The sequence below is a fragment of the Penicillium cataractarum genome (genome assembly GCF_028827025.1).
Source record: "Penicillium cataractarum strain IBT 29864 chromosome Unknown utg000005l, whole genome shotgun sequence".
NCBI classification, from domain to species: domain Eukaryota; kingdom Fungi; phylum Ascomycota; class Eurotiomycetes; order Eurotiales; family Aspergillaceae; genus Penicillium; species Penicillium cataractarum.
In genome coordinates, this window is record NW_026622741.1 from 380,804 (window position 1) to 401,814 (window position 21,011).

At 49.8% G+C, this 21,011-nt stretch overlaps 10 protein-coding genes across 10 annotated transcripts; 7 read left to right on the forward strand and 3 right to left on the reverse strand.

The window, feature by feature from the left end:
* Positions 1 to 1,380: 1,380 nt before the first annotated feature.
* On the forward strand, positions 1,381 to 4,120 carry N7496_005910 (putative transcription regulator BDF1; the record flags this gene model as incomplete). Its single annotated transcript, XM_056698839.1, has 3 exons — positions 1,381 to 1,484; positions 1,623 to 3,720; positions 3,785 to 4,120. The coding sequence occupies 3 exons, from the start codon at positions 1,381 to 1,383 to the stop codon at positions 4,118 to 4,120; spliced, it is 2,538 nt and encodes an 845-aa protein (XP_056554252.1).
* A 770-nt stretch (positions 4,121 to 4,890) lies between these two features.
* On the forward strand, positions 4,891 to 6,189 carry N7496_005911 (uncharacterized protein; the record flags this gene model as incomplete). Its single annotated transcript, XM_056698840.1, has 4 exons — positions 4,891 to 5,034; positions 5,118 to 5,216; positions 5,284 to 5,864; positions 5,925 to 6,189. 4 exons carry the CDS (start codon positions 4,891 to 4,893, stop codon positions 6,187 to 6,189), a joined length of 1,089 nt encoding a protein of 362 aa, XP_056554253.1.
* Positions 6,190 to 6,775: 586 nt separating this feature from the next.
* Positions 6,776 to 7,108, forward strand: dph3 (CSL family zinc fnger-containing protein; the record flags this gene model as incomplete). The annotated part of the gene is made up of 2 exons (XM_056698841.1): positions 6,776 to 6,970; positions 7,052 to 7,108. The coding sequence occupies 2 exons, from the start codon at positions 6,776 to 6,778 to the stop codon at positions 7,106 to 7,108; spliced, it is 252 nt and encodes an 83-aa protein (XP_056554254.1).
* A 1,058-nt stretch (positions 7,109 to 8,166) lies between these two features.
* Positions 8,167 to 9,552, reverse strand: N7496_005913 (amine oxidase, flavin-containing superfamily; the record flags this gene model as incomplete). The annotated part of the gene is made up of 1 exon (XM_056698842.1): positions 8,167 to 9,552. The coding sequence occupies one exon, from the start codon at positions 9,550 to 9,552 to the stop codon at positions 8,167 to 8,169; it is 1,386 nt and encodes a 461-aa protein (XP_056554255.1).
* A 1,003-nt stretch (positions 9,553 to 10,555) lies between these two features.
* N7496_005914 (frataxin family protein) lies at positions 10,556 to 11,307 on the reverse strand (the record flags this gene model as incomplete). The annotated part of the gene is made up of 2 exons (XM_056698843.1): positions 10,556 to 10,834; positions 10,951 to 11,307. 2 exons carry the CDS (start codon positions 11,305 to 11,307, stop codon positions 10,556 to 10,558), a joined length of 636 nt encoding a protein of 211 aa, XP_056554256.1.
* A 666-nt stretch (positions 11,308 to 11,973) lies between these two features.
* N7496_005915 (uncharacterized protein) lies at positions 11,974 to 12,321 on the reverse strand (the record flags this gene model as incomplete). Its single annotated transcript, XM_056698844.1, has 1 exon — positions 11,974 to 12,321. The coding sequence occupies one exon, from the start codon at positions 12,319 to 12,321 to the stop codon at positions 11,974 to 11,976; it is 348 nt and encodes a 115-aa protein (XP_056554257.1).
* A 2,388-nt stretch (positions 12,322 to 14,709) lies between these two features.
* On the forward strand, positions 14,710 to 16,091 carry N7496_005916 (putative histidine acid phosphatase; the record flags this gene model as incomplete). The annotated part of the gene is made up of 2 exons (XM_056698845.1): positions 14,710 to 15,318; positions 15,372 to 16,091. The coding sequence occupies 2 exons, from the start codon at positions 14,710 to 14,712 to the stop codon at positions 16,089 to 16,091; spliced, it is 1,329 nt and encodes a 442-aa protein (XP_056554258.1).
* A 674-nt stretch (positions 16,092 to 16,765) lies between these two features.
* Positions 16,766 to 17,779, forward strand: N7496_005917 (uncharacterized protein; the record flags this gene model as incomplete). The annotated part of the gene is made up of 1 exon (XM_056698846.1): positions 16,766 to 17,779. The coding sequence occupies one exon, from the start codon at positions 16,766 to 16,768 to the stop codon at positions 17,777 to 17,779; it is 1,014 nt and encodes a 337-aa protein (XP_056554259.1).
* Positions 17,780 to 18,177: 398 nt separating this feature from the next.
* On the forward strand, positions 18,178 to 18,528 carry N7496_005918 (uncharacterized protein; the record flags this gene model as incomplete). Its single annotated transcript, XM_056698847.1, has 1 exon — positions 18,178 to 18,528. The coding sequence occupies one exon, from the start codon at positions 18,178 to 18,180 to the stop codon at positions 18,526 to 18,528; it is 351 nt and encodes a 116-aa protein (XP_056554260.1).
* A 1,224-nt stretch (positions 18,529 to 19,752) lies between these two features.
* N7496_005919 (MBL fold metallo-hydrolase) lies at positions 19,753 to 20,930 on the forward strand (the record flags this gene model as incomplete). Its single annotated transcript, XM_056698848.1, has 3 exons — positions 19,753 to 20,102; positions 20,173 to 20,313; positions 20,396 to 20,930. The coding sequence occupies 3 exons, from the start codon at positions 19,753 to 19,755 to the stop codon at positions 20,928 to 20,930; spliced, it is 1,026 nt and encodes a 341-aa protein (XP_056554261.1).
* Positions 20,931 to 21,011: the final 81 nt, after the last annotated feature.

A 21,011-nucleotide genomic window follows, 5' to 3' on the forward strand; every position in this document is an offset into this window, starting at 1 on the left:
TTTAGCTAACAGCCGCAGACTCCTCGCTAGTTTACCGAGCACCTTGCGCCAACAATATACAAATTGCGTCCCCTTTAAACTACGAGGTGACCAAGTACCTACTTACCAGGCCAGCATCTGCAGAGATAACACCATCACGTGATGTGACGTCGCGGACTGGACGGGTGACTACGCTAAGCCGCATTCGGGGATAACCCTAGGGCTTCAGAGAGGAGACAGGGGGAAAAGTCGATGACACAGAACCCGTGCGTCCCATAATGATCTCATTATAGTATCTCTCGTTGATCATAGGAATCTCCACCTGGATGGATCATGATGGAGGGTTTGTCTTTGAACATCCATGATGATCCGGTCCGTGCTAGAGAGTCCAATGGTTGAATGGACTCGAAGTCGAGATCGAGGCCAAGTTTTGAAGGAAACAAAAAAAAAAAGAAAAGCAAATTTTTTTTCCTTTCAACGATACGGTATGGTACGGATGTCGGACAAACCAATCAAAGGGATGTCGAGGGAAACCGAGGGAACCAGAGGATGAAGAACCAATCAGCAGAGACAAACTACGGGCGGTGGAGTGGGCAGTGGCAGTGACCGCCAGCCATCAGGACCTTCCGGTGGTCCTGCCGTTCGATGGGGACTTGCCCATGGCTGTACTTAAGCCAAATGGCTCCCGCCTCCGAAATATCCTCTGCTTCCGTCCTTTCTTGCCCTGACCGCCCCCCTTTCTCTCCATCCTCTTGGTCTATTGGTCATTACTCACATCTCCCCCTCCCCTCCCCCCCCCCCTAAACAACGCGTCGCGTCGCGCGCTCTCCCTATACTTCTCTCACTCCTCGCTATACTTGAACCGGCCTTTCTGCCCGCCTTTTATTCTTTTTTCCTTTATTCTGCCTTTTTCTCCCCCCTCTTCCCCATATCCACCCCCCCCTCTAAGGCATCCACCAGGTATTCGATCTTCATAATCTCTCACCTTCCTCGCATCTCCTCACCAAAGTCCCGTGACTTTCTCTCGTGCTCTCCCCGTCCGCCTCCCTTGACTCACCGCCCCACGTGATCACCCTACCGCCTTCTTGGCGGTATAAATACTTTCGCCCCCGATCGCATTCTCCACTCTTTATATCTCACAAATCTCCCGAGCTCTCCGAGCTTCCTCTCTATCATCACCACTTCCTCTCATCACGCTTCCCTCTCTTCTCACTCCTCCGCATCCATTCAGATTTTATACCGTGCTAGGACGGAGTGTGTATACAGTTGAATTTCTCTCTCCGAATCAGTCGCGCGATCGCTCCGCTCTCCCGCATACCCTCTCACTTGTTTCACACATCTCCGCACACTTATAAGCTGTATATTCTGGACCTTATCTAGAATTCAGTACAAACACACCTCATGGCGACCCCGCCTCCAGAGGCTCCTCCGGTGATGAAGGAGGACAAGCCTCAGCTGCCGCCGTCTCCGACGGTTGTCTCTGCACCAGTGGTTGCGCCAAATAGGTGAGTATATAAGCTGTTGATGGACTGACCGGTTGACCTGTTTGCCATTTTGGGCTGTTGACCGGTTGACTCGTTTGACATGCAATTTTTTTTTTTGCGCCGCACTTGCAGACTGATGGGCTAACGTTTACCTTCAAGTGCGCCGGTTGCCACGCCAGATATCAAAACTGACGGTTCAGCCCTGACGGAGAATCACACGCCCACTACGAACGGCAACGCTCCCCACTCTCCTGCGATTGGTAACGGTACGGGATCCGCGGCTTCTCCTCCCAAGTCACCTGTGCGAGACGCCTCCGAGGCGGTTGTTCCGACTGCATCAACTTCCACTGATACCCCACCTTCCTCTGCGCCTCCTGCGCCGCAAGAGACAAAGGCCCCAGGAGAGACAACCACTCCAACTCTCACTCCTACTCTTCCTCAACCTCAGCCTGCCGATTCTGCGACCCCAGCTGCAACCAACGGCTCTGCGGAGAAAAGCGCTGCCAAAACACCTCAAACCTCTGCAATCGCCTCTACCGGAAGCATACCTCCTGGGAATTTCGACGGTCCTGCTGATACGCCTCCGGACGTGATGGCTGTTGATGCGCCTGAGAAGGCGTCTGCTACCCCGGTGAAGACTGAACTTCCCCACCACCCCACCACTGAATCCGCCACCCCCAACTTGCCTCCTCTCCAAACCGACCAAGAAATGAAGGATGCCCCAAGTGCCCCGATGTCTCCCTCCAAGGTGTCGCGGGAGCGTGAGATTGATCCAGCCGAGGAGCCTGCTGCCAAGCGGACCAAGGTTGAGAACGAGAATGGCGTGCCCTTGAACAACAAGGCTCATGAGCTACCTACCCCTGCCACCGTGACTAGCCCAGTCTTTACCGGTGGTGACTCTGCCATGACCAAGATGCAGCACAAGTTCCTCACCAAGCAAATCTCAAGCTTGAAGCGCATGCACGACTCGCGCTTCTACCGAGTCCCTGTGGACCCTGTTGCCTTGAACATTCCAAACTACCCAAGCGTCATCACTCGCCCCATGGATCTGGGCACCATCGAGAAGAAACTCAAGGCCAACCAGTACTCCTCTCCTCAGGCGGTCCTGGATGACTTTGCTCTGATGGTCCAGAATGCGCACACCTTCAACGGCGCGGAGCACCTGGTCTCCCAGGAGGGTGCCAAACTGCTCGCCACTTTTCAGCGACAGATGAACAATCTCCCTAAGGCTGATGAAGTGGAGGAGAAAAAGAAGCCTAAGAAGACGACGGAGAAGACTTCGGCTGCTCGACGTGAGCCTCGTACCTCCATTGGTGCTCCAGTTGCGGCCCCGGTCCCCACCATTCCAGCCCCGGTTGTGGCTGCTCCTAAGGCGACCTCTCCCCAGAGCGCTACCTTTGCACTGGGCCCGGAGGGTCTGCCCGTCATTCGTCGGGACTCTGCCAACGCGGATGGACGTCCCAAGCGTTCCATCCACCCCCCGAAGCGCGACCTGCCCTACTCGACCAAGCCTAAGAAGAAGAAGTACCAATGGGAACTTCGCTTCTGCCAGGAAGTTCTTGAGGAGCTGTACAAGCCCAAGCACCAGGCTATCGCTATCGCCTTCTACTACCCCGTCGACCCCGTTGCGCTCAACATTCCTACCTACCACAGCGTGATCAAGCACCCTATGGACATGTCGACCATCAAGGTTAAGCTCACTACTGGCCAGTACGAAAACGCCAAGGAGTTCCACTCGGATGTCAAGCTGATGTTCAAGAACTGCTACCGGTTTAACCTGGAGGGCGATCCGATCTACCTTGCCGGCAAGAGCTTGGAAGACATCTTTGATAAGAAGTGGACTGGCAAGCAGGAGTATCTTGCCAAGCACGAGCCTCCTCAGGAGCACAACTCGGAGTCTTCGGAGGAAGACAGCGACGAAGAGGCTGAAGAGAGCGACGAGGACATGGAAAAGATCAGCATGCTGCAGCGACAGATTGCCGAGATGTCCCGCCAGGTCGAGTTGATCCAGAAGAAGAAGAAGACTCCTCCTGCGAAGAAGGGATCCAAGTCTGGAAAGTCCGGTGCCACCAAGAAGGACGCCAAGAAGAGTGGCAGCAAGAAGGACAAGAAGAGCAAGAGCCTCTCCAAGGTTGAGAAGTCTCGCAACATCACCTACTACGAGAAGCAGATCATCTCCAATGGCATCAGTAGCCTGCCCGACAAGAAGATGCAGGAGGCCCTCGGAATCATTCAGCAGAATGTTCCTGCTCTGAAGGTAAGCTTTATCGCCATTGCGCATCCATGTGTTCAAACCCGGTTTTCTAACTTGACTTTTACAGGGTACTCAAGAAGCCGAGATTGAGTTGGACATTGACGAGCTGCCTAACGAAGTCCTGCTCATGCTGCTTAAGTTCGTGAAGAAGAATGTTCCTCACATCATGGATGACGAGGAGCCCGTCTCTGCGGGCGGCAACGTGGCCCCCGCTGCTCCTAAGCCAAAGAAGAACAAGCCGATGAGCAAGTACGAACAAGAGGCTCAGATCAACATGCTTGAGAGCAACCTCTCCCGCTTCCAGGGCGGCAGCGGCTCCCCGGCGCCGATGCCCTCTGTCGAGGCCAACGAGTCTAGCGACGACGAGTCGGATGACGATTCGGAGGAGAGCGAGGAGGAGTAACTTCTCTCTGCTGATCAACCTGTGCGGTCATTCCGACTCGTGACAATGACCCCACTTTGTCTGTGTAATTTGCGTTCCGAGCGTTTCTTCTCCCTTTCTTTGCTCTCTCCCACCACCCCCCGGTCTTGACCCGTCTTGACCCCCCGCATTTCTGACCTCACGCGATGCTTCGGGTCTGCGATTGCTCCACGTTTTGCGCAAACCCCACCGTCAATTTCTTTTTGGGTCAAGACCCTTCCTGTACATATTCTTTCAACTTTCCTGTCAACCAAGCCCTGAGACTCACTGCCGGGCTGGACGAGACGGGGATTCGTGCTGGCCATGGGTTCTGATTTGATTTGATCTGCATTGTTCCCAACTTCCCTCTCTGCCTGAGGTGTACGTTTGCTCTCTTTTCCTCCCTTTTTGGTGCATCATCCCAGTCAGGTTGGACTAGAGTCTGCGCTTCTCAAAAAGATTGAGGTTGAGGATAGGAAAAGGGCGATCGAAATCGAAACGGAGCTGGCTAGGCTTCACATGTATGATTACGAACGAAACGCGCAAATGCCAAAATGTACTTTAGTACTTAGGTATCTGGTGTCCTGTATTGAGTAATTGTTGATTATGTTCCACTCACTTGTAGTTCGTATTTACTTTTTTAAGCTTCCAAGACATGTAATTGTAAATTAAGATTTTAGCTCGTAAGCTTGAGGGCATTGCAGATCCCCACTTGCAGCCTGTTGGCGGTGAACCTGGCCTACTGACCTTCTTTTAACCTCCCACTCCTCGCCATGATTCCCCCTTGCGATCCCTCTATTCTAGAACAAAACCCGCAATTCAAACGACTCTATGAGAATATAACGACGAACCTGCTGAACCCAGATGGCTCGACTCGCGCCCACACCGCTGATCCAGCGCGTAGGGCTGTTGTGGATGTACGTCACGACGCGAGCAGCTAGCTCCCCGCATTACCGTGACCATTGGGACACACACAAAATCTAATGGCTTTTCTGTATAGGACTTGAAACAATGTCAACTCCGAAGCGCAAAGAAGAGAATTAAGGAGCACACCCTCAAGCAACTAGCTTTTACATCGGACAGCGGACTCCCCGACGAGGTTCGTCCCAAGGACACAAACACCTCCTTTTCTCATCGAGTCGCAATTGCTCACACCACAAACCTAGTGTCGCGATACCCTCGCCCTGATAGCGATATACCTCGAAACACCACGCTCCGCAATAGACCCAGACGCACCCCAAGATGCCCAATCATCACCACAAACCCCCGACGAAACCCTCACCCTCCTCGCACCAATAATCTCCTCCTTCTACACCCACATCCCGGCCTTAATAACACCCTTCTCAACGCTCCTCTCAAATACACTTGCAACCCTCCGCGCCCTCTCCGCAACACCAGACACAGATCCAACGCAAACACTCCCCGCCCCTCCGGCAACAAACCACCAATCCCGCGCCAGAGCTCGAGATCGCCGCGTGCGTACTTCGCTAGCACCCGCCCCACCTCTAGCGGCGCAGCTCCGTAAACGAGTTGATGCCCTGCGCAGTACACAACTCTCCGAGCTCCCGGCTGCGCGTAGGGATATGGCCGCGACAGCGGCGCAGCTGATGAGTGTGCGGGCCGCGGTGCTGGAGCGCATGGTCGTTGTACTAGAGAGGGCGAAGCACGGGCTCTCGCGAGGGCTGTTAAAGCGCGCGCTGAGCACCTGGCTATCGTTGCGCAGGGCATTGAAGGGAAAGTGGAGTACGTATTTCACTTCTTCACTCCTTGGATATTGTGTTTACAGTATGATGCTGACTTGTTCTAGAGTGACTAAACTTGAGATTGCGGCGGCGCTGTATACGCCTGAGACGTTGGATGCGTTGGAGAGGTATAAAGTGCATTTGATGGATACAAGGGCTCGGCTTGAGGAGAGGAGGGTTGTCGCTGCTGAGGAGTTGAAGCGGTATGATGTTGAAGGATTGGGTGGCTCTGGAGATGGAGGGGCTTTGGTGGAGATTGCGAGTCGGTATGGTGATTTGGTGAGGGAGGTTGAGAATGTACGCTTGGAGATTGCGAGGCTAGGGGAGTAGGTGAAGCTTTTTTGGTGGTTGGGTTTGTCGTTCGGATGATATCCCAGTATATGAACCATGCGGTGGCTTTTAATTGAAGGTTGAAGTAGAATGGTGAAGGCTCTTGTATTATTCTAAGGGTGCGAGAACTCAAAAAAATGTAAATGGCTATTTATCGACTAGGGAGAAATATTATTGATATTTCTGCTCGGGTGTCGTTAGAGTGTACGTAACTGGAAGGCTAATACTATGCTTTATACCCAACTTTACGAAATATTGAATTACTCAAAATTCTATACAATCTCTCATGTCTCTCATACTTCCTTCTCTATTTCCGACCTCTATTCTACTCTCTAATTGGGCTACAAATCTAAACATCATCCCCGGACTTTCTTAACCTTCGAACCGTTCGATAAGATAACATTCACGTGCCCGACATTAATCTCCGCAGTCACATGACCCTTCCACCATAATTTTTGTCCGCCACCCAAAACTTCCCAGACTAGTCAACACTGAGTCAACTTCTATTCCCTCTTTTTAAAAGCGCAATAACCGCACTCGATCCCTCAAATTCCACAAATACCAACCCACATATAACCCGCCCACCATGGCCGACGACGCCCTCTCCATCTACGACGAGATCGAAATCGAAGATATGACCTTCGACCCAGCCCTCCAAATCTACACATTCCCCTGCCCATGCGGCGATCGCTTCGAGATCGCAATCGATGATCTCCGCGATGGCGAAGAGATCGCTGTCTGCCCGAGTTGCAGTCTTATGATTCGGGTTATCTTTGACGTGGTATGTTTATGTTATGCTTCGATTCTTGCCCCGCGGCGGGGTTATGAGAGGTGTCGAAAAGTGCTAATGGCTGTTGTATAGGCGGATCTACCTAAGGCGGATAATGCGCAGCCGGGCACTGTCGCTGTGCAGGCTTGAAGGGAACATGATACGGAAAATGTTCAAATAATGGGAGGTGCCTCGATTGGAGGGCCGCTCGAGGAAGACGGGACCTACGCTACTGCATAGGGCTTTGAAGCTCCGTGCGGTCTGTCGGCATCGACCTAGCGGCGACTTCACCAGGCCTTGATTCGGTAGCCCCTTTTTGGGTATCTGCCCAGGGGGAACAACCAGACGATACTCTACGCTTCCTGGGTCATCCGCAAGATTGTTGCCGGAGCTTGGCTTGCAAGTCGAACCCTTACGATCCTTCGTACCGAATGTTGCAGGACTTCTCCACTGCCTAGAAATACCCGCATCTTGAGTTCCGACCATGAAGTCATGCACATACATTCGGCGACTATATGACTCGTACAATGTGGGGTGATTTGTCCATTGGGAATTGTTTTCGGAGACGTTGCTCCTCTCACTCGGATGAATTTGGAACCAGGTCCCCCCGCAAGAACAGCCGTGGAGGAAACAAGGCTCAGGGATGGAATGAACGATTGTTTTTGTGAGAACTTTGCTTTGTCGTAGGGAGTGTGTGAGTTTCTTCTGGACTGAGGGCAGGAACTGGCGATATCATCGGCCAGCCACGTCGTTTGGGTCGCAATCCCAGATGATACGCACTTTCCTATTCTCCTGTCTGGGATTGAGATCAAGAATGCCCTAGCGCGTTTGTATCTCCAATCTAGACGGGAGATGTGTTTATCATCTAGGATTACGACCCAAACGATATGATTGACTGACGGTCTCACGGATTCTTTTTCTCAGTACAGAAGAAACTGATCCACTTTCTGCGACAATGACAAGCTCACCAATATCTCTGCCAGACGGTGGGACTTCCGGTCAATAGCAATCTTGGTTGAAGACTGCCTATGGGGTTTTCTTTTGGGATTGGCTCTCGTCATGCAACAAATTGGAAATACTCGGCACTGGAAGAAACACATGATACCTAATTGAATACATTGCAACATCAACCATTTCATTATACCACTTTCTTTATACTAGTTTCTACCCTGGCTCACGTATATACCCAGCACCACCCTCTATCAGAGCTAAGCCAACAAACCAGGCAGCACATACGACTCTGTGAAATTCCACAACATCGACGAATCCTGCGTATGGAACGCCGCACCTGTATACCACGTATTCCGATAACCCTGCAAAGCGTACAACTGCTCATAAAACCCTTTTGAAATCCGCTCCGGCGACACCGTCAATTCAAACGGAGTATGGCTGTTAAACCGCACAAACTTCGGCCCACCAGGTACCTTCTCGGCGAACCCATTGTCCTGCAATTTCTTCACGTACGAGAGGATTTCGCTTCGCACATGACCTTCCGGTAGACCGCGCGGACTACCATACTTGATATCGAAGATACCCTCTATCGCTGTCGCGGTTACAGTGTAAACACCCGGTAATGTGGGGACGTTGTATGGAGTATCAGCGCCGACAGAGAGGGAGCTAAAGTTCGCTGGTAAACCGGTATTGCTCAACAGGCACGTGTAGTAGCCTGTGTTCATGAATTCGCCGAAGAGCTCGGCTTCGTGGTCATCGAGGTCAAGCGCTCGCAGATTCTCCAGTTTCTGGGGGATAGCAATCAAGAGTTTCTTTGCTTTCACAGTCCGGCGGCCGGATGGTGTTTGCACCTCTAGCTGGACTCCGTTTTTGTCGCGGTGGTGCGTGGATTTCACGGTGCTACTCAGTAACACATCAGACCCGAGCAGTTCGGTGGCGTGTTCGTATATCTCCTGGTTATTTTGGCTCGTTGTGACCAGGAATCCGGTCGAGATATCTTGTATAATATCCAGACCGAAATTCTTGAACACGTACAGCGTTGGCTGGGCAAGGAAATCGCCCAATCCCTGTCCGAACTCGAAGATCGTCATAGCCGCATTGTCGATGTCCGGGTATTTAACAAGGAAATCTCCAAATGGGAGTAGCAGGTCATCTGGAACAGGATTTGGGAGGAAGAATCCGAACTCTAGCTGTGCATATTGAGCTAGATGCGTCGCATACGCGAAAATGCCGGCTCGAGGGTCGGCACTAGTATAAGCGACCTGTTCAGCCGTGTTGGCATCCAAGTATAATGGTGTCCCCCCTGCACCAAAGCCCGGAGGTGTAATGGCCCATGATATATTCAACCGATTGAAGTAATCCTTGACAATCTGCTGATTGTGAAAGACCTCCACGCCGTAGTCTACGGTTACTTTGGTGACCGGGTCTTGATAAGTGTTGGTATGGCCACCCAGGATACTTTCTTTCTCAATCAGAATGACGGATTTGCCTTGATCGCGAAGTCTGACTGCAGAGAATGTGCCCGAGGCACCACCGCCTAGGATAGCGATATCGCGGACGATGATGTTGTCTTCGCACTGGACGAAGGAAGTATGAGCTAGAAGCCCAAGGATGGCGAGGGTTTTGGATGATAGTGGGAACATAGTGTACTCCACGGGTTCAGGTGTACGATGAATTCGAAAAGAAGAGACGACGTGAGTGATTCATTGTTATTATTCTCCCTCATCGGCAAAATTGTCAACATACTGTATACTCGCCGTCGTTCTCAAAGTAAAAACAAGCCGAGATGTAGATGATTCGCCGCTTCCCTCCGGGGCCCACAATCCGAAACCCCTAGCCAGCATTGTGTATGGCAATTGACAATTTTAGGTTCCGAGAAACTTACCCATTGTTATGGGTGACAGGATATAATTGGCTTTTTTTGGACTTGGGCTGGAACTCGAGAGTGAGTGATGCCTAGATTTCGTGAATTCGGATAGTATATGAAGGGAAAAAATAAGCTTAGCTTAGTGATTGATCCTCGAGACCATATGTCTAAGTTTCCTCGGAGTCACAAGATACCGAGCACGATGTGATGTATCCATGGCTCGTATTATGCGAATATTCATACCAAGGATAAGCTTTGACACCGGAGAGAGCTCAAGCAGAGCTCCGAGCTGGATGCTATACATTGCAGAATGGCTTAAGAATGAAGGGAATGCGTGAACGGGTCGGGCCGGGTCCTTTGTGGATGACATTATGGCCAGGGCAGTCTTGATGAGACGAGGACCAATGGTGCAGAGGTGGCTATCCAGCAATTTATGATGGGGCGTCGATGCGAAATGACGCGATATAGTCATGCTTACTATGCTCTGAGGCGCATTCTAGAGGCCGCGGGCTGATAGTTAACCGAGCTAGCCCGTGCCGATGCTGGATTTACTGGTCATAACCAGGTCTGAGAATATCATGAAAATACGCCCAAACCTCGGAATTGAGCATCCATAAAACTAAAATACAAAACCCGCCTCATCTGCCCCAGAAGAGGAGATCAGTGCTCCGTGGCCCAATCTCCCAATCAAAGACAAAATGATGACGAATGCGACACCACCTCTGCTGTAATACATCGACTCATAGACTCCGTATCATTCGATCCGAGGGATATTCACATTACGCATCCACTTCCTCACCATAGATATCCTTCGGAAGCTGCAGCGTCAATTCCGAGTTCAACAGCTCGGTCAGGTTTGACCCGTCCCGGAGGTAGATCCATTGGCCGTGCACAAACGGACGTGAGTCCTGCTTCTCGAACATGCTATCACCCTCGACAATCCAGTCGTAACGCTTGGGGCCGGAGATGGGTGAGCTGAGCCAGATCTGCTTGTTGGGGGGTTGCTTGTTCAGGACGTAGGTGCCGATCGCGGGAACGGTGATGTTGAGGACGCCAGCCTGGGAGTTGGTTAGTACATGGAATTTTCTGGTCGCAAAGTTTGGATATAGGGTAATAGGTCCGGGGAGAATAGAGTTGGGCAAAGATAGGGTATGTAATAGCGAAAGTAACTCACACTGTACTCTGCTTCCACATCCGACCCCTCCTCTTGCGCCTTCTCCAACTCTCCGAGGAGAACATTGAAGTAATGCTCCGAGTACTCGTGGTATTCTTCCGGAGTCAGAGGAGAAGGCTCGGTGACATGTAAGCCAGAACCAGCGATGGGTGTAGACTGAGGGTTGGATGGCTTAGGGTTCTCCGAGTCAGGCTGGAGGCCCTTTGAGAAGAATGTGGAAGAGGTGAATGCCCGCAGATGCGCTGGGTAGCTGCGGCAGAGGGGAGCGACAGCTTGGCGGGCTGGAGTGGAGGTGCGCGAGGAGGCACGGATAGCCGAGCCGGCACGGAGAAGACGGGGCGCACTGCGGGAAAGCATTGTGGGATATCGAAGGGGTTTGAGGATCTCAAAGGATGTTGGAAACCTCAGAAGGTTAGTGAAGCTCGAGCTGCGGAGAAGCCTACATCATCGCTCTGCTAAATTCACACCGCCTTCCTGTAACGGATAGCTTGAAGATAGGATTCTATTTGGTATTCCGGGCCTATGATTGGGTGGAAGGTTGAAGGTTTCAAGGTAGTATTATCTTGAGTAATCGTCACCCTAGGTTTATTACTCAAGATAGTACTACCTAAAAACCTTCAACCTTCCACCCAGTCATAGACCCTTGCGAGGGTAATTCCGAGGTCTAAAGGTGAACTATGAAGTGTAAAGTACTAAAGGTTGTGACTAAGTAATAACGTGAGATTGATCGCGAAGAACTAAATACATGATGCGAAATGGGTGTCCTTATATATCCAGTCCTTCCTAACGGCTGGTGTGCCCCGGGGCTGGCCGTATAGTGAGTCCGGGCTTATCGCTTAATGAGTTTAGGTAATCCCGTAGTTAATCCTATCACTTGATAAGTCATCACGTGATGTCCAAGTTTGGTGGTCCGTAGTGATTTTGGTATATATGCAGTTTCGTTGATCCGATAGCATGAAGCGTGCATCAGCATACACATACTTTTGCGGAGCACCGCATAGATCTCAGCGCATGCTGACAGAATCAGAATGAAAATTGACCGTCGTTCTCTGTGATCTGGAAGCTGGAAAAGGTAACACCTTGCGGCGCGTTGGCGCATTTACCAGAGTTCGATAGGGCAGAAGCGGCTAGAGCTCGGCCAGAGCAATCGGAATTCGTATAGAGCTTGAGCACCAAATCACGGTGGAAGAACGAAGTTGCAACATCCTTCAACCTGAGAGCCCCAACAGATTGTGTGGCGTGACACTTATGGATTTCTCCAATTTTGAATGTCTGCACAGCGCCATTGTCGCAAGTTTGTCCTTGAAAGAACGAAACAGTCAAGGTGTCAGCTGTAACAATGCCGGCGAAAAGTATAGCGGAGAACTTCATGACTGGAAATATCAAAATACGCAAGGCAAGAAAATAGAAAAAAAAAAAACTAGCCGTACATTTCAGGATCAATATAGAGGGATTCAGGACGAATTTATAGTCAGGAACCGTATTTTAATATACGGGGTAGACGTATTCCCCTTATGGTCGGATGAGTATTAGACAACTAGGTCCACCTTCCAATCCGAGGCAATAACTAGGTCTTGCGACTCGTGCCTCTGCTAATTACAAACTTAGGTCTCAACCTCGCGCCGCGATTGACCGGCTTGTTACAGATCGACGCCGCATAGGACGTAGTTAGTTAGTCAACTAGTTATTGCTGACTACCTATGATTAGGCAGCTGACCCAGCTGACCCGTACACTTTCCTCTTTAAGATAATTTCAAAATCAAATTTAAACGTATTGAATTTTCTACTTCTCAGAATTCTTATAATTATTGATCTTATTATGAGTATGCCTGGTGGCACACCCCAAAAATTAAAAATTTGTCGGCATTATCAACGGCCTGATTTCTACAAGTCTTTAATAAACAGTCCCATTTTTGAGAGTATAAAATATTCTGCCGGCTAACTTCCCTCCAATGTATATCGACGCGTAAGGTCAGGCCATTCGTCCGTCGAGATAAGGTAACATAAGATACACTAAATTGCTTCGCAGCGGAGCGTATTGATTTGAATTGACCCTTTTGAACAGCTTGTAGGGCTAATAGAAACCTACCTTCTTGCTCGGTGGCTTTTTGCCAAGATTCAGTGCGTTTTGGTGGCTTAGTAGATGGTTGAAGTAGGTAAGCGGGCAAGAATAGTTACGCGATTTCTGGTAGTGTTTCACTCGGGCGGGAATTACGTTATATGAATAATTACTCATCGTCGCAAAAGTGGATAGTATTGAAAATATGCCATTCCAAGCTGGCTGCCCTGTCTCGCTATTACTTTGACTCAATGATACTAGGTGCTTCTTTAACGCCACGGGCATACACGGTGCCAGCTACTGATGATCCATGCGCGGCTTGTTCATCAAAAACTAGGTTATCGACCCCGTAGTCACGTTTAAATCCATCGCATTTCAGCTGTATCCGCGAGATACCAATCAGCATGGCACCAGGATAGCACATTCAGCTTGGTATTCAGGTGCGTTTTGCCTTCCTGCTTTAACAGAGCCCCAAGCCGAGCGGCGTCCCAGTGGCCTTTATCGCGAGGCCAGAAAAATGGCGATCGAACGCGATGGTCGTTTCCACGAACGAACATGCTTGCCGTCTCAGTGAATTGCTAAATCAGCCATTAATAGTATACCACAAGCTCCCTAATCCCCTTCGGCAGGTACCGGTGGACAATTTTAATTGAGTTTAAAACGCTTTGGGACTTATGGTAGCTAGTGACAATGCTGGCGAGCCCGTACTCAACGTAGAAATTACAGTGTCGCCTGTAGAGGGTGTTGCTATGTCTAATAGAAATAAGCTCCGTTGCGCGTGCAGGCTGTCCACCTGTCATATGGATTAGGACCAATAGTCGTCCGAGGAATTGATCCATCCATTGTTGGTTTGCTGTCTCATATGACTCCCACCAGCGTACGAAAGAGTCGGCCTGGCATACTTCGATAAATGCTTCCCTTTGATCGAATTAGCAAGTTTCAGCTGAAGCAGCCGCCGTGCCTCTTGCTCGATTCGACCGATTGCATCTAACTGAGGAGTAGTGAACTTGTGGCGGAGCTTGAGGTGCAGTCTTTCGCGCTTTCGACCAATCTCTTCTGAAATTAACGAGAGTTGAGGTTGTTGTAAGACCGTCAAAACCCAGGGGACATGTCTCGCATAAGCCCCACTTATGGGGGGGGGGGGGGGGGGGTGAAAATCACGGTAGTAGGGAAAAATATCAAGGTTTAGAATAGAGGTTACATGTCAGTCAACAAACGACAGAAAGGCTCGGTTGTGAGTTATGTAAAACCCTACTCTGGCATCTTGTCGAAATGAAGCAGGAAAGGTAAATCCCCCGGGGTAAGCACATGGTCGGATGGGCTGGGCAGGGCACACCAGATACCTATCGGGTACCTAAAATGTGCGTCTCCACTTTTCCACGACACAATTTCAATTGACCTAAATATTGACTACATTTAATGTCATATCAAAGATAGCTGAATGACTTGCCGATATGTATTAGGATATCTCATCACTGTCAAGATCATGGTGAAGCGTGGGGCTCCACTATTAAGGCAATATAGTCGATCACTACGTCAGTGCCATTTCCTTGCTTGCAGTCACACAGTGAATCTAGAGTAATAAGCTGATTTTTGGACAAATGCTTTCAATTGTATCATAGCTATAAATTCAAGCTGTCCTGCTGTTGGAAAATTCTCAATTTACTTCCACCGAAGCAACTCCCCAGGGTACTAGGAATATGCAGCTCTGGTCATTTTTGTTGGCATTCACTGCCATCCCTATACTAGCTTCTTCATATCAGTTTAACCCTCTCGAACACTCTGCCGGTATCGCACCTTACTTTACACCTCATGATCCTCCTCTTCAATCCTCTCCTCCACAGGGCTGCAACGTTACTCGAGCTGCTTATCTCATCCGACATGCTGCCATTTACGCCAATGACTTTGACTACGAGACTTATCTTGAACCACTTGTAAAGAAGTTACAAAATACCTCTCAAGACTGGTCATCTACAAAGACACTTAAATTCTTGTCTAATTGGACTGCACCCATTGACGAAGAGCACGTGGAGAAGCTTACTCGTGTTGGACTGCAAGAGGCTCGGTCGCTGGGAGCTAGTGTTCGTCAAAGATACAGAGATCTCAAGACACCTCAAAGAATATGGTCCTCGACGGCGGAGAGGACAGCAAAGAGTGCCCAGGCTTTTATATCCGGCTTTACAAATGACCACACGACTCTCATCAACTTGACCCAGATCGAGGAAAGCAAGAAGGCGGGAGCAGACTCATTGACTCCGTACAAGAGCTGCAAGGCATACAGTTCTTCTTATGGCAGCGATCAATCTTCGGCATGACCTCAATCTACTCCCCTATAACTCTATACAATACTGACTGTGTATAGGCTTTCGGCAAAATATACACCAAGCCGATCATCGCCCGGCTCAACGCCGAAGCACATTCCTTCAACTTCACTCAAGATGACATCACCGGGATGTTCGAGCTATGCGGATACGAAACCGTCATTCGCGGCTCTTCACCTTTCTGTTCTCCCACTCTATTCAGCTCTGATGAGTGGCTGGGATTCGAGTACACAAACGACTTGATGTACTTCCACAACACGGGGTATGGACGGGATCTTTCTCCCGTTCTTGGATTCCCGTGGGTCAATGCCAGCGTCGCGGCTTTGGACGACAAGACCTCATCACAAGAGTTATACTTCTCATTCACCCATCGCGAAGTTCCACCAACTGTCATCGCTGCGCTAGGACTATATAACAATAGCGCTTACACCGGAGCAAACAAGGTGAACGGGACAATGCCCGACGATACTATCAACTACAATCGCGCGTGGAAGAGTAGTGAGATTCTTCCTTTCCTCACCAACATTGGTATTGAAAAGATGTCTTGTCAGAGCTATGGCTATGGGGAAGGAGAGTATTACCGAGTACTGAATAATGCTGGTCCTCAGCCATTGGTGGGATGTCGAGATGGGCCTGGTGGAAGTTGTTCCAACAAGAAGTTCCACAGTTTCATCAAAGAAAGAGGGGACTTATTTGGTGACTACAACAAGGCTTGTGGAGTCAATGATCTCCCATCTTCCTTGTCCATTTATGCCGCATGAGTGGTTATAATTGAATTGATCAAAGAAATATAGCGAGTACGATTGATGCATCGGAGGGACTTGGAGAATACAGGCGTTCTAGAGAGGCTTCGAAACCCTTAAAAACCCTCAAGATAATCTTAATGACCAAGAAATGTGAATGATAATCTTCTTGTCTGCCGTCAAATGAGACTCATAAGCAATGTCTACGTACCACAACAAGGATCTCCTATTCTTACCAAGTTTGGAGGTGCCGAGCCGAGATCGAACCAAGACAACGTAGTGACCTGGAATTCGTTCTCTTGAAGCAAGCCACCCCCACACTTTCAATTTAAAATGGGGGCTCCATACCACAGTTCTTGCGCTAAACTCGATTTTGAAGAGGTCCCGAGCCGAGAGAGACCAGGCTAGCTTCGTAGACTCAAATGCACTTCTTTTCTCAATCCAAATAAGCTATGATCAGCATTTCCCATGCGACTATAAAGTGGAGCCGAGGGTGGAGCCGGCGCTGATGGACCGAATCCAAAGATGAAGTCTATCAATGGAATAAGTATATCAAAACTATACGCAATCCGATCTTAAGATGAAGGAAATATAAAGGGCGGTGGCCCCCAGGGCCTTATTTCCAAGTTAAACTCTAAGCAAAAGCTCATATAAATCGGCAGTATCGCAGAACTACTTAATAGCCTCTCAAAATGCGCTTTTCGAATACATCCAATATGCTTCGTCTATCAATCGGCCTCGCAGTTTTGCCTCTTGCTGCTGCTCTAGTCGGCAGAAGTGCAACCAATACGTCTAACAGCCATTGCTCCCGGACGTGCATGTCAAATATCGTCACCCAGATCTTGGATTCCATGGTGGCCCATGATCCTTATGCCGTGCCAATGGCACCGACCTACAAAGCAACTGAAAACTCTCATCCAGCGGCAATCGGTATGATGACGTCGTGGCGCACCATCGCTAAAGCAGGACCGCCCAGCCTTCTGGCAATCGACACCACGAATGGAACAGCGTACTTCGCGCTGGATGTTAGTGAAGGTAACGACGCAACCGAGGCAGTCCTTCGAGGTCGGATTAAGGTGGTTCATCAGAAAATCTCTGAATTAGAACTATTCATCAACCGCTACCGCGGTGACCATGGCTTTTCCTTCTCTGCCGCGGAACTACCGACGAATTACGAAGCGTTGATGTCGCCGCCAGCTAATCGGACGAAGGCGAGTCGAGCAACATTAGAGGCACTAAGCGAGTCTCTCTTTGCGACCTCTAGTAATTTCTCCGTCACCGTTGGTGATAACTGTCAGTTCACCGAACTGGGCTGGAAAGTTGTTGATCCGGGCACGAACGGTACTGGTTCGACAACACCACTAGACTGTACCTGGCCCTCTGATCACCCCACCGATACGAACGCGCGTGTGGGTCTAGTTATCGATGAGGAACTAGGCTTCGTTGTGACCAGTGGAACGATCCAGGGTACGGTGTATCCATATGGGAATATCTCGGCTTTTATCCCGAACGCCATGACTTCGGCACAGGAAGCCCAGGAGGTCTGGATCAAGGAGATGGAGGCTCTTGGTACTATCCCCTTGCTTTCTCCTACTGGAGCCACTGGTGATACACTTGAAGTTCTCCAGTACTATAATGGTGAGCTTCAGTCTATGCAGATCAATGTGTATCTGAGTGGCCCGGATATGACATCGCCATGGCTGTAACCAATACTCTCGATGCTATAGTGTGAGTGCTATTGGGTACCTGGGACGAGAAATATGGGAATGTGCTTAATCAATTCATCTTTATGCCTACTCAAAATCAACACTTATCACCCCAAGGTTCAAAATGTATTTCCGATATCAATTGTAAACCGATATCCGTGGAGGAGCGGAGCCCTACGACAGCCCCATGATAGTAAAATTTATTACGTACTCTCGAAGCCATGATTATTGTTTCTAATTCCTGATACCAAGCATAATCGTCTAGTTACTAACACCCAGAAGGGATTAGTTAGTGTCAACCCTAATCTCCTACCCCATAACAACATATCTCTCCCTGCTTTCTATATCCCTCTCCCGTCTACCAACTCTTTGCATAACTACTACTTCCATTACTCGCCATGGCTCCCACACAATACAAACTTATTTTCCGGGTACCCCCCTCCCACCTGGAGGTCTGCAAACAAGCAGTTTTTGCCGCTGGAGCAGGTGCCTACCCTGGGGGAATGTACGACGAATGTTGCTTTGAAGTGCTGGGGATGGACCAATTCCGACCAACAGACAAATCAACACCCTTTATTGGCAAACCCGGGCAACTCGAACGCGTCGCCGAGTATCGAGTCGAGACCTTGTGTGTCGGCGAGGATGTGATGCGCAACTCGGTCAAGGCGTTACGAAAAGTTCATCCTTATGAGCAAATTGTGATTGAAGTCGTGCAACTTGTCGATATTGAGGGGAGTGATTTTTACTAAGAGAGCTTGATACCCGTGGAACAGTATGTTATAGTTTCCCCCCACAACATCGCGAAGGGTGTTGTTTTCTGACGGCTATTTAGGAGAACAAAGTCCTTGAAATTTCTCGCACAGAAGGGACACCAAAAGACAGCCCCATAAGAGAAGAGGCCGATGAACGGAGGGTGGATAAAAAGTCGGGATTACTCGGTTTTCAAGGTGGATCTCGGGAAAGAAGATAATAATGTAATCGATAACCTTAATTAATCGCCATTATTTACTTCAACAAGCGTGAACGTTTACGTGCTTGAGTATTACTCTATCTTGTATTGTTTGCTAAACCAGCACCAATTATTTAATTAAACGACATAGGAATTATCTCAGAGCAAGCTTGTCTTCATATTCTGACTGAGAGTGTGTCACTTGTAGTGGGTCTGCGTCGAGTAATCGTCTGCCCGGCTTTGGCGGGGTTCGGGTTTGTCGACTTTCCCGATGGTCCAGCCAACGAGACTAGTGCGACAAAATTCCACAAAAAGTCCACGGATAACAATGTCATGGATTAAGCTAAAAGGCCTAGATACTGACGCAGATAGAGGTTATCGGATAGTATACATAGTTACAGGATAGTGATCAGTCACTCCCCCAATGACAAACGCTTAGGTTGCTAATAAAAAATCCCCGGATTATCCCACTGCTGAGTAACGGTAAATTCGACATCAAAAACCGCTACGTTTGACGCTGTTTTAAATGTCATTTTTAGCATAATTTTAGTCATTGACCTCTTACTATCATTGCAGTCATCGAGGACGGTAGGGTTCTGAAATACAGGTTGGTTAGGACGGTTGGTCCGAGGAGAAAGAGATATACGTAGGACACAAAGTCTTGGTGGGACAATCCCCAGTTGAGTTCGAAGTATTCGTAGGTATAAGACGAGTCGACGGCCGTGTCGTAGCAAGTTTAGTTGGCCGCCGTGCCGGGGTTAACCAGGCCATCCACTCGCTGGCGCAGCCCCTACGAGAAGAGAATAGAGCAAAAGAAATCGGGCACACTAAGACTGGCGCTGGGGATTGGTATACGGCGTGGATAGGCCTCCTCTTAGTATAAAATACTCTATGGCCGTGCAGACACGGTGATAAGCTCGCCGCATCTGATAAGTTAAATCGGGAAAGCGGGTATAAACGACCAGTCCCGCATTTTTGCTTTCCTTTCTTCAACCATCACCATCGCCCATTACCACCCCGCAATATGGACCCAGCATCCGCGACTAAAGATACACTGCCCAATGGTGCATGGGCTCAGGTCTCGGTCATCGACTCGGCTAGCCTTAGCAACCTGCCTCTCGAGCCTTACTTCCACTGTGACCTTCCGCGACTGCAGCGAGTCACAGTGCCCGCCTTTTCGTTTGTGATCACAAACCAACAAGGCCGCTGCGCTTTGTTCGACTTGGGTCTCCGTAAGGACTGGCCCAAGCTAGCACCGACTGCGGTGGCCGAGGTTCACAATGACGAGCTGGGCATCCATTGCGAACAAGACGTCCGCGATATCCTCGACGCGCACGATTTCCGCATAGACGATATTGAGGCGATTATTTTGAGGTTACTTGCCCCGCTATTTGCACCCTCTATCCTCTTCATAGTGTCGAAAGCTTAATCCCTGCCTTGTTAGCCACCATCACTTTGACCATATCGGGGACCCCTCTCGCTTTCCCTCATCGACCGCGCTGGTCGTTGGCCCGGGGGCTTGCGAGGCGCTCATGCCCGGCTACCCAGACCAGGAGGACTCGGAGATTTTGACCTCTGATTATTCGTGAGTCTCTCCGTCAACGTCAACATTGCCGCAACCAGGTAACCAAATATTATTTCTAACCCGAGCGACTGGGTCGGTTTAGAGGCCGCGACGTCCGGGAAATCGACTTTACATCCACAAACCTCTTTATCTTAGGACTCCCAGCGCTTGACTACTTCGGTGACGGTTCGCTGTATCTACTCAGCACCCCTGGCCATGCAGTAGGTCACATGGCGGCACTCGTCCGCACTACAACCAGTCCAGACTCGTTCGTGTTGCTCGGCGGCGATGCCTGTCACCACTGCGGCGAGCTACGACCCTCGCCGGGGCGACCGCTCCCAACAAGTGCGCCGCCGTGCGTCACACGATTTTTAGAACGACAATCCAACGACGGGAAGCAGGCCTTCTTCCAGATCCAGCGAGATGCGCGCTTCGCAGCCTACTGCCACAACGCCGACGAGGCAGAGCAGACTATCGTCCGTTTGCAAAGATTCGACGCGCTTGACAACGTGCTGATTATCTTTGCGCATGATGCTAGCCTCAAGACTGTCGTTGATGAATTTCCGGCGACGCTGAATGACTGGTTTGTCAAAGGCAGTAGTTGCCGATGGCGCTTCCTTGGAGATTTTGAAGAGTAAATCCTTGTAGATAAGATGTTCATCTATACGAATGAATTTTGAATATACTAACTCCGAAGTTATGCAGAACCTTGCCTCGAG